General features: G+C 36.3%; 1 protein-coding gene across 1 annotated transcript; it reads right to left on the reverse strand.

Moving 5' to 3' along the window:
- Window positions 1–324: 324 nt before the first annotated feature.
- LOC141400784 (uncharacterized) lies at window positions 325–9850 on the reverse strand. The gene is made up of 2 exons (XM_073980282.1): window positions 9835–9850; window positions 325–1455 (listed from the first exon to the last, which is right to left on the reverse strand). The coding sequence occupies exon 2, from the start codon at window positions 1362–1364 to the stop codon at window positions 687–689; it is 678 nt and encodes a 225-aa protein (XP_073836383.1). The 5' UTR covers window positions 1365–1455; window positions 9835–9850; the 3' UTR covers window positions 325–686.
- Window positions 9851–12379: the final 2529 nt, after the last annotated feature.

Consider the following 12379-nt stretch of genomic DNA (forward strand, 5'->3'; position numbering starts at 1 on the left):
CATTTTTTTATTAAATGAATGGAATGTCTGAGTGGATACATATACAACTTAATAACAATTTAATATAAAATATTATGTATGACTTTTGTTGGTCTTTTCTTTTCCAAGAAAAACATACTTAACCACTTTGCGTTACATTGTGAATAAAACTGACTGAGTGGAGAGGGGGATTCCAAACCAGGATAGGGAAAGACAACCAAGAGGAATCCAAAACCTTTAAGTGGACTGTATTATTGTAGTTGTTGTGACAATATTATTTCTCAACCAAAGGGAGATAATATTGTTTTAATGATGATGTTTATAGCATGAAATAAAAAGAAAAGATTTCGAAAAACGTTATAAAACGTAGGTTTCTGTTTTATTGGGAAAAAGAGAAGAGACAAATAAAAGAGAGTAGAGAAGAGGATGCTCACCGTTTGCTTGTTGATTTGAAAGTAAAAGTAAGTGTGCAATTTCTAAAAGGTTAAAGCTTAGCCTAGGTTACTTCGTTAAGTTTTAACAATTCAAAATAGGGAAATGACGAAAGTAACCGCTTAGAATTAGGATACTTATTCAATAACAATAGTTCAGTGCTAAATATAATAATTCATATACTTAACGCTAGGGTGATAATTCAATGTACTTAAAACTATAACTACATAATTCACAATTCATTAAATTTCATTTTATGGTGAATGGCAAATTATTCAAATTTGTCCATGGCGCCGGCCTTGCACTTGTGCAACTGATGAGGCGACGCACATGACTTCAGCCAACGATTTGATTGCCTGGGATAACACCAACTGATCTGGCATAAGGACACTGCTTCTTGGCGCCTTTAGCTGCATGTTGCGTGATTGAGACTGGTGAGCTTGACGATTGTTACGTGGGCGCTGCTGGTGGTTGTTTTGTGGGCGATTGGGCTGTGGATTGTGGTGACGGTAATTTTGCTGGCGGCCGCTTGAGCGTGGATGATGTTGCGGTTGGGATTGTTGACGCTGTGTTTGTTCACGTTTCGGTTGCTGACGGTGGCGTTTTTGTTGCTGGCGTTTCGACCGATGGTGTTGTTGTTGACAATTTTGGCGCTGTCTTGGTCTATGTTGCTGCCTAGGTTGATGTCCTGAGCGGGTTTGCCTTCTGTGTCGGCTTGGGGAGTTGGGCGGTACGACTCGCTCGTGTATCGTTGCTCGTGACAGCTCTTGGGAGTCTTCATGGCGAACGATGGCAGTGGAAGAGGGCTCTGGGTGCAGCATTGAGTGGTGCTGGCTGCCACACTTCTTGCAAACAACTTTAGAGTGGCATCTTCGCACCTGATGGCTTCGGGCGAGGCAGTTCATACAATAATCATTGTCTCGGACTACCTTCCTTCGGTCTTCCACTCGCATCAGAACGAACTCTGGACAGAAGCGCAAGGCATGGCTTCTATCACATATGACACACTGGTACAGTTCCCGAGTGCTAGAGTTGCGACGAGACCTACAATGTAAAACATTGTTAGTAAAGTGTAATGGCATGGTGGAAATGGAAATGATAATGTGCATGTGTAGTAAACGAGTATAAGACGAGATAATTCATTGAGCGCATATATTACTCGTTCTTCAAAGTGACGTATGAGACGAGCTTGAGAAAAGTATTTTAGAGTAGCAAGTGAGAAGAGTTAGAGAATGAGACAACTTGAGTAGAGAATGACACGAGTTTGAGTAGAGATGAGAAGGGTGGTATATGAAATGAGCACTATAACGTTACGTATCTGAATCGAGAAGAGGTAAGTAGCAAAGTTTGACAATTGGTCTTTTAATTATACCAGAAGCTGTTTTAATTTCAGCCACTCTCACGTGACTATCACTACCAGAATGTGTTGTTACGATTCTACCTAACCGCCATTCGCTCGGTGGTAGTAAATCGTCCATTACGACAACTAGATCGTCAGGTTTTAAATTGGGAGTGGAGTTTTTCCATTTGTAGCGTTTATGTAGAGATTTTAAGTAATCCTCTTTCCATCTTCTTGCGAATTGCTGATGAATAGCTTTTAGTTTAATCCACCTATTTACAAGAGATAGATTTTCTGATATTGGTTCGGGTAGTGCCATAATTGGGGAACCTCTAAGAAAATGTCCTGGAGTTAAGGCGGTAATGTCAGAAGGATCTTCAGAGACAGCAGAAATGGGGCGAGAATTGAGAACACCTTCGATACGAGCTAAAACGGTCGCAAATTGTTCAAACGTAAATCTGTGTGCTCCTGCTATCCGTTTAAAATGGTGCTTAAAGCTTTTTACAGCTGATTCCCACAAGCCACCCATATGAGGTGCATGTGGTGGAATAAAACGCCATTCAAACCCGTGAGTAGAATATTTGCCAGCAATCTCACTGGGAACAGCTTTAATAAAATGCGAAAATTCTCTAAGCAACTTTCTGCTAGCACCAATGAAATTCTTCCCATTATCAGATACTATCCGAAAGGGTAGTCCTCGCCTCCCAACGAATCGAGCAAAGGACGCCTCGAAAGCCGCAGATGAGAGTTCAGTGCATGGCTCTAAGTGGATAGCTTTGGTTGCAAAACACACAAATAAGCAAACGTAACCTTTTAGAATGGGAGCATTTCTCAAAGTGGAACTCTTAATTTCAAAGGGGCCTGCAAAATCAATACCAGTTATATGAAAAGGGGGAGTCAAAGCGCATCTTTCTGGAGGTAATGGGGCCATAATCTGGGTACAAGGTCTCTTTTTGAAAATGATGCATGTTTTGCACTTATGAATGATGCTTTTCACTCTAGGTTTGAGACGAGATATATAAAATTCGTTTTGGACCATCCTGCACATTTGATTACACTCTGCATGAGCCAGACATAAGTGTAAATGTAATAAATACAACCGAGAGAAGCGAGAATTTCCAGAAACTATCATGGGATGTCGTTCATTATAGGGAAGATCTGCGTTGGCCAATCTACCATTAACACGCAAAATGTTGTTGTGATCTAAAAACGGATTAAGGGATTTTAAAGGGCTTTTGAGTGAAATATCTTTGCCGTCTTCCAAATCCTTACATTCTTGCTCATAAAATTTGCGCTGATAAAAATATATCAGTCCATATTTGGCCGAAAAAGTTTCAGAGTGTGAAAACTGCGGGGAAATAATTTTGGGGGAATTTCTACTCCTGCTTAAACAGTTGTTGTAGAACCGATATACATATGAGAATACTCTCAGAGCTCTATGATAAGTGGAAAATGGTTTCAATAAATCGGTATCTTCTTCAACGGCTACCATAGCTTGTACGTTTGCACGTTTTCCCATATCTGGGATAGCTATTGGATTTTTCTTGGGCCATTCAGAATGGGGGTTTGTTAGCCATTTGGGACCATTAAACCATAAAGGATTTGTCACTAAATCTTGAGGTCTACATCCTCTGGTGCCAAGATCGGCTGGATTGTCATGCGTGGGTACATGACGCCACACACCATTTGGAACTAATTCCAGAATCTGAGCCGTGCGATTGGCAACAAAAGTTTCCCATGACCAAGGAGGTTTTGACATCCAACCTAAAACAATTGTTGAGTCTGTCCATAAAGTTATACTTGTGAAGTTAAAATCGAAAGTAGAAATCACATAATTAACCAACTTTGCGAGAAGAACTGCTCCACTGAGCTCAAGTCTTGGTAAACAGACAGGTTGAAGAGGAGCAACCTTGCTTTTTGCAACTAGCAAATTGGAGAACACTACAGATTTGTTATTCTGGCATCTAACATACACACATGCGCAATATGCGGCTTGAGACGCATCTGAAAATCCGTGGATTTCCACACAATCAGTCGGATGATACTGAATCCACCTAGGAATAGTAATCGATGATATATTTTGGAAATCGGAGACGAGATTGTTCCATTTCGATTGAGACTCTGGACTTAAATTATCGTCCCAATCAATACCTTCTAACCATAACTGTTGCATTAAAACTTTCGACCGAATAATAATTGGGGCAATCCACCCTGCAGGATCGAATAACTGTGCAACAGCCGATAGAACCATGCGTTTAGTCATAGAGGAGTTCGTCGAAAGTGAGCCAAGCGAATATGAGAACTGATCTGAGAATGCATTCCATTTCATACCTAATGTTTTGGTCGAACTTGATTCATGTAAGCGGAGGAAATCGCAATCATATAAATCTTCGGTGTCAATATTAGCCAAAATTTTTTGGTCATTAGCGGTAAGTTTTTTCAGAGGAAAACCAGCACTTTTAAGAACATTAATAAGATCGTTTTGCTTTTGAATAGCTTCTTCAATTGAGAAACTGCCAGAGAGAATATCGTCGACATAAGTTTCTTGCCGTAAAATTTTTGCCACATCAGGATATTGGTCTTCGGAATCTTTTGCCAATTGCAAAAGTGTACGGATCGCCAAAAACGGCGCACAATTCACACCAAACGTTACAGTCTTAAGTTGGTAATCTTTTATGTGGCCTTCGTCATCTTGACGGAATAAAATGCGCTGATAGGGTCTATCATGAGGATGTACGAGTATTTGTCTGTACATTTTTTGGATGTCTCCACTAAAGACATAAGGGTACTTTCTCCAATTTAAAATTACAGACGTTAAATCTGTTTGGAGAGTTGGGCCGGTATGGAGAACATCATTTAACGAATAACCGGACTTTGTTTTGCGAGATGCATTAAAAACAATTCGTACTTTCGTTGATTTGTGTTCGGGGCGAACAACAGCGTGATGAGGAAGATAATAGGAGTTGTATTTGTTATCAATACAGACTTCTCGAGACGAGCATTCTTCTACATGATCTAACGCGACATATTCGTTTAAAACCGAGCTGTATTCGGTACGTAAGTCAAGATCATGAGATAAAGTTTTTTCCATTCGAGCATATTGTGCCAATGCAATGAGACGAGACGAGCCGAGATAAATTGAGTCAGCAAATTCCTTCTTAAAAGGAAGCCGAACAATGTAACGCCCATCAGGTGAACGTGAAGTGGTTTTATTATAAAATTTTTCACAGAACTGGTCTGCTGTGGAGACTTTTGGTACATTTGGAACTTCTTCTAGTTCCCAAAACTTCCTTAGCAATTCGCTTATTGGAGGTTCATTTTTTTCAATTATTGTAGTGGAGAAGAGTTGAACACTTTCGGTTTTAATGGGTCCACTTAAAACCCAACCGAATATAGTTTTATAAGCGGAAGTATTGCCACAAATATTCTTTTTAATGCCTTCAAGATTTATAAATCTGTCGGCGTCATTACCAAGTATGAGGTCTATTTGTGAGGACTTATTAAAGTGTGGATCTGCCAAATCTAGTTCTTTGAGATCAGATGGGTGTGCAATTTCAAAGGAAAGAGCCGGCACTGGCTTTGTTACCTTGGGAAGGATAATAGCAGATATAGAGAATCGAACATCACACTTTTTAGAGACAATAGTCAACTCACACTCTTTATCAGAAACTTGTTGTTGACCTCCAACTCCAGAAATTTCAAAATGGCTTCGAATGGTGGGAATTTTGAGAAGATTTCTGATTTTTTCAGATAAAAATGTTCTTTGAGACCCAGAGTCAATTAACGCTCGCACAGTGAACAGTTCCCCAAGATGTTCAATTTGCACTAGAGCCGTTCTTAGGAGAATCATGTCATTATTGGCAGAGAAATTAGCTTGAACATTGGAGCCTTTTTTATTTGACGTTGATGGCTTTTCTTGAGGAGACGAGTAATTTTGTTTTGGGGAGAATTTAGAAGACGATTTATTGGGATTGTACTTATTTTCAGTACCATCTTCGTGAGAAGAAGAATCGTTGACGTGCAGAAGACTATGATGTGATTTGTGGCAAATAATGCAAGTATTGATACTTTTGCAGTTGATTTTGATGTGAGACGGGGAAAGACAATTCGAGCAAAGTTTATTTTTGAATACAAAACTTAAACGCTGATGGGAGGTAAGTTGTCGAAACTCTTGACATTCTCTTATTGCGTGATTCCCATTACAAAGTGGACATAACGTGATTGATCTATTCTGAGACGGCTGATTTTGGAATCTATTACAATTCTGAGAAGGGGCAGAGTTATTTTGTTTGGTGGTACGAATGCTAGAAATTCTCTCAACTACTTCAAATCGATTTACAAGGAACTCATCTAATTGAGCCCAAGTTGGCAACTCTCTGTGGGACTTCAGAGATTGCTCCCAATGAGATAGGGTTTCGTCTGGCAATTTTGTAGAAATAAGGTGAATCAATATGGGGTCCCAACTTTCAACATTAACATTGAGAGTTTTCAAAGTACTGAGGCAATCGGAAACGGTAGAATGTATTTTCTGAAGTGATTCGCTACTTTCATTTGTGGCAACTGGGATATTAAATAGGATTTTAAGCTGATTGTCGACCAAAACACGCCTATTTTCATACCTAGCCTTCAGAGCATCCCATGCCAATTTGAAATTATCGTCACACAACGGATATCTTTTGACTATCGCACCGGCAGGACCTCTGGTTTTATTCCTAAGATGATACAGTTTTTGAGCCTGAGACAATTCGGGATGATCCGCGTAGACCGCCGTGAACATATCACGGAAAGACGGCCATTCTTCGTACCCTCCTTTAAATACCTCAGTATCGCAAGGTGGCACTTTGATACAGACGCTTGACTTTGTAACGGGGGCTTGATTTATAGCTTGCGAAAAATGAGGAGGGACAATACTCTGCCTTGCTTTTACATTATTTGCACCTGATATCCTAAGTATATCTAAAATCTGTGATCTAGCAGTATAGTAGGCCTCGGTGGTTGCATTTAAATTTACCATAGCATTCTCTTTGAAATCTTTGATACCAGCCGCTTTTGGGGAAAGTATTAAATTCTCATAGGCATTTTGAACACGTTGCCATCGTTTTTCTAAATCCTCCAATTTAACCTCTAAAACGGTATCAGTTTGATCAGTAATGTCACTAGCCTCGAATTGAGTACAAAAATTGAGCAGAAGGTCACATTCAAACAAGAACTTACTTTGCTCTGGACATGTGTGTGCGGAACTGACTGAAGGGCGAGCGCCGTCTGAAATTTGGCTATTTGAGCCTTCGGATGTAGAAGCGTTTAAACTCATTTTGAATAGAGTGCTAAAATCAACAAATTAAGCTTTTTTCGAACAAAAGAAAAGGGGGAGTTGCTAATAGAAAGAGTAGTAGTTTTAAGGGGTGACTACGAAACCAAAGCAATAGTTTTAAAGGGTGACTATATAACCTTTAAGAATGAAAAGAGCGGGGACAATTATCCAAAGCAACTTTGTTGAAATTAGCTGAACTTCTAATAAGACGACTTTAAATACTCAAAAAATATTCTCCCAAATTAAAAATCCGAGCAACTTTGTATTTAATGGAAAAATTGTAAATCCGACCAAATAGCTAAATCGACCAAATTGTTATTTTTGTGAACTTGAAGCGAAATTTTGCACAATAAATGAATTCTAAGTTGCAGGAAAACCAATCTATTGAAGAAAAATGCGGAAAACTTGCTTCAAATATGCATATACACGACCAAATTAAAAATGAGTCAAAACCGAAAAATAACAAATTCGACCAATTTTTGCAATGTGCGACTTGCTTGGGTATATCAGCTCAAAAATTAGAAAAAAACAATGGCGATTGCTATAGAAATTAGTGAATTATTAATACCAAAAAATTCGACCAAAAAATAGTCAAAGGCACAATTTCCAAAAATGTTCAAATAACTTTTTAAACTCTGACAATTCTGAACAACTTTACCAAAATTTAACAAAAAATATCAGAATGATGAAGGGATCATTCAGATTATCAACAGAAAATAATTATTTAAAAAAATGACCAAATTCGAGAAACTAGTTAAACGTCCAAATTGAGACAATCCGACGAATTGGCAACTCTTTTCGGGGTAACACAATCAGATTGTAATAAAATTTCCCGCCAACTAGAGCCTTATTAAAAAAAATTTGACCAAAAATAATCAAATGACCAAATATTCAAAATCGACCAAAATAAGTTCAGATAAAACTGGCAACTTTTCCCAAATATTATGAGTGAGTTTCTCAAATCTTAATAAATTTTCCCGAAAATTTTGGATTTGAAAATGTTTTGACTCAAAAAGTCAATAAAGTAAGCCGACCAAAAAAAATAGTAGAACAAATTGGGATGATAAAGAACAGTGGCAACTCTATCGCACGTAGTACGATTTGTTGCTTTCCACTTATAATAAATGTTTGACGTGGAGCTGAATCAAAAATTCAATAAAAAAGTTCGACCAAAAATTTTTAATAAATTCGACCAAAAATGAGTGAACAGAACAACTGGCAACTCTAATGTTATAAGCTATGGGTTAAAGCTTGATAACAAATAGCTTGCTCAATTCGTGTAATCGGAATTGTAGAAAAAATTTTCGGATCAAAATCCCATAAAAAAGTTACAATATTTAAAAATTCGACCAAAATGTCGTAATTTTCGCAAGAATTTATCAAAAAAGGGTAGTAAATTCGCCAACGAATTTACTAACCACTTTTTCGCACAGACATAAATTTTTAAATGTTTGAAAATATTTGTTTTCACTTACCACAAAAAACGAGATGTTTTTTGTATTTTATGGCAACCCAGATAAGAATCAAAAATATTTATGTATATATGAATGTATGTACTATACTACACATGCGGGTTAGTTGAGTATTATTAGTTAAAATATATGCGTTGAAAAAATCATGAAATGTTTTAAAAATTTTAATTTTGGTTGTGTGGGTTATTTCCCCTTATTCAACGAGAAATTAGTTTTCTCTTATTTTTTGTGTTTCTCTATTCTAACTACAGCGCTGGATTGGCGCCTCTCAACGTAGTTAGAATATCCAGCTATTGCTTTAGCTGTTTGCCGCTATTAATGTAGATATGTATGCTTGTGTGTATATATGATGGGTATATGCTGTGTGTTTGATGGGTAATGATGAATTTTGTTGTTGATATTTCTTGTTATCTTCCTTTCGTTTTATATTTTCTTTTTGTTATGTTGTGTAGTGAGCGTCAAAAGACCGTATATGTTGTATTACTACAGTGAGTTCGAAAAGAATGTATAAGGTGATTTAATGTGAAATGAGTGTAATTATTGGGTGCAAATAACGTTTTATTTTTAAATGGAAAATGGAAATTGTTAAAAAAATTTAGAATTTTATGTGTGTACGTGTGTGTATGTGTGTGTTGTTTCGCATATATTGTGTAAAATATGTGTATTTATTTATGTGCATCTATGTATCGTGTAAATAAATGTGAATAGATTTACTATTTATTGCAGTATTCGATTTCCCACTTTCTTCTTCATGTACTTTTGGAACGCCGTTCTTCTTCTTCCTCTTCTTTTGCACTTATTTTAAATGTCGGGTTCACTGACCTCTTTTGTACATAGGCACCGCTACTTTGCAGACAGACAATAATGGCACGATATATATTCTTTATATTACGTCACTTTTATGCGGACGGACAGATTTTTTCCCACTCACACACAAACACTGTTACACAACTTCCACCAATTTGCAGCTTTAATTTTCTAAGTTTGACACTTTCTTTTTGCACTCACTGTAATATTTTTTCTGATGTATGCCTTGTTGTTGTTAGTTTAATATGTTATTTTTTTATGCTTAGCCAAACACAAGTCACTTGAACATGCAGGTATGTATGTATGTACATATATATTCTTGTAAAATATTGCAATTCTTTTCGTTAATTTTATGAGTTATTGATTTTCGCTCGTTTGGGATGTATGTACATATATATGTATATTTTTTTTTTCACTGATTTTTTTTCACTATGTTTTGTGCTTGGCTATCACTTCACTTATGGGGAGAATAATAAAAAAGTTGTATCACTTACCGAACCGCAGGTATAAATGTATGTACGAGAAGTATGATGAAGTTACCTCATAGTTGTTGCTGTTTATAACAAAAGATCACTGCTTCTTTGTGAACGGTTACGGAGGACCATGAATAAAACTGACTGAGTGGAGAGGGGGATTCCAAACCAGGATAGGGAAAGACAACCAAGAGGAATCCAAAACCTTTAAGTGGACTGTATTATTGTAGTTGTTGTGACAATATTATTTCTCAACCAAAGGGAGATAATATTGTTTTAATGATGATGTTTATAGCATGAAATAAAAAGAAAAGATTTCGAAAAACGTTATAAAACGTAGGTTTCTGTTTTATTGGGAAAAAGAGAAGAGACAAATAAAAGAGAGTAGAGAAGAGGATGCTCACCGTTTGCTTGTTGATTTGAAAGTAAAAGTAAGTGTGCAATTTCTAAAAGGTTAAAGCTTAGCCTAGGTTACTTCGTTAAGTTTTAACAATTCAAAATAGGGAAATGACGAAAGTAACCGCTTAGAATTAGGATACTTATTCAATAACAATAGTTCAGTGCTAAATATAATAATTCATATACTTAACGCTAGGGTGATAATTCAATGTACTTAAAACTATAACTACATAATTCACAATTCATTAAATTTCATTTTATGGTGAATGGCAAATTATTCAAATTTGTCCACATTGCTCAAAAATAATAATTTTTTTTGATGAGTGAAATATTTTAAAAAAAAATTTTAAATGGGAATTAACAAAATTCTCAGAAATTGTTGTGGTCTGTAATGGTTGTTTCCAATGTCCTTCACATATCTAAGTGAAAAATAATGAACAATTATTTTTCTTCTTTTAATTTCTCACATATCATCCATCCATTATAGAACTGAAGCAAAATTTATTGAGTATTTGCAAATTTACAATTTATCCTGGTGACCCAGCAAAATTTTATGGAAGTGGTTCCATGAGATGCCATGATTTCACTGGATCTTTTGCATTGGTTTAAATGAAGTCGTGAAAGATCCGATCTTTTCATCGGCATTTGAACCAGTGTTGCCGAATTTGACGATTTATCGTCAAAACATGATAACTATATTTTGACCAGAATTTCACGAAAGTCTTTAAGGAAAGCAATATTCCAAACTCGGTTTCATGGGCTATTTTAATGTTTTTAAACAAATTCGAGACGGAATGGCTTTATTTAGGCACATACATACATATCTGGAATAGAGGTATTTTCATAGTTTTTGTCTCATATTGGATTTACATCAGCTGAACATTTTCATGTAGGATTGTTAATGAATGAAAATCCTCCTTTAAAATTTTTCGAAATATAATACTTCCGACCCATGCCTCTTTAATGAGAGTTTTTGTCGATTTTCGACTGCCCATCAACCAAATGTACGTGCACCGACAAACATGGACGGTCACACTGTCAAGCAAGCGAAGTTTGAGGGAACAATTTCTTGATACTTTGAACGCGTTTTTTTCGAAATGGCATTTTTGAAGTCGGTGCCAACGATAGCTCGAAACCGAATTGACTGATCTTCACATGGTTTGGTGAGCTTATAAAATAAATAAAAGGCTGCCCTTAAGCGAGACAGTTTAAAAAAAAAATTGCCAGATTTTTTGACAAAAAAAAAAAAAAAAACGGTCAATTTTTTTGTTAAAATCCAAATTTTGACTTTGACAGTTAAATTTTTTTTTTATAAAAAAGTTTGTTTAAGGCCCATACCTATATACGGACGTATACCCAGGGCGTGTGTGGTGAAAAAAGTAGAACACATGTATTCTTATGAGAACAACCGAAATACGTCGAGCGTATACTTTTTGTAAGTTGAAAAAGTTTAACTTTGACAGAACGTTATTATTTGTATGTGTGTGTGTTTTGTATTTAAAAAACAAAAGCCCAACAAAACATGAAATAAATTCATTGCAAAGGAAAATTATTTGTTTTACTAATGAAAACATTTAAGTAAGTTTCGGTCGCGGATTTTCTGGTTTAAATGTGATTTGGGACTCAACGTATTTGGGTAATACGGACGCTCAGAGAGCGTTGTTTTGGTAGGTTGGTAAAATATTTGTGTACGTCCCGTCGTTATTTAGGTTTAGCAGTAAAATTCTGTTTCGCCTTAAGGTAAGATTAATAGGTTCTTAAAATGTGCGATAATCGACCCATTCGTTTTGGAGTCATCATTGGCATCGCAAAACGCTTTTATAAAAAAGGGTTTCGCAGATAGCCATTTACCACAAGACTTTGCAATATTTTTCAACAACAAAAATACCAAAAGTTGTATAAGATGTGCTCTTTCTTTCTTGATGAACGAACTTAAAAAAATGGTAGTTTCTTTGAAAACAATTCAAGAAAATGAGTTTTTGTGGTCTGCCCAACTAGGGACAACCCTTTAAGTGAGATTGGCTTATATTTATTGCTGTGGGTTGTATATTTTATGTTGTCGGTCTCATTGACAAACCTATCGGCTAAAAAATTGCATTAAACGGTAACCAAACCTAGTTGTGGATCATGATGACGATTTTCCAAATTTTGTTGACGATTTGACGAT

The sequence above is a fragment of the Musca autumnalis genome, unplaced genomic scaffold (genome assembly GCF_047663935.1).
Source record: "Musca autumnalis isolate F117 unplaced genomic scaffold, ASM4766393v1 scaffold_1, whole genome shotgun sequence".
NCBI lineage: Eukaryota > Metazoa > Arthropoda > Insecta > Diptera > Muscidae > Musca > Musca autumnalis.

Bases quoted from the DNA above. Each gene is read 5' to 3' on its own strand.
- LOC141400784 (XM_073980282.1), bottom strand. From the start codon at position 1,364: ATGCGAGTGGAAGACCGAAGGAAGGTAGTCCGAGACAATGATTATTGT.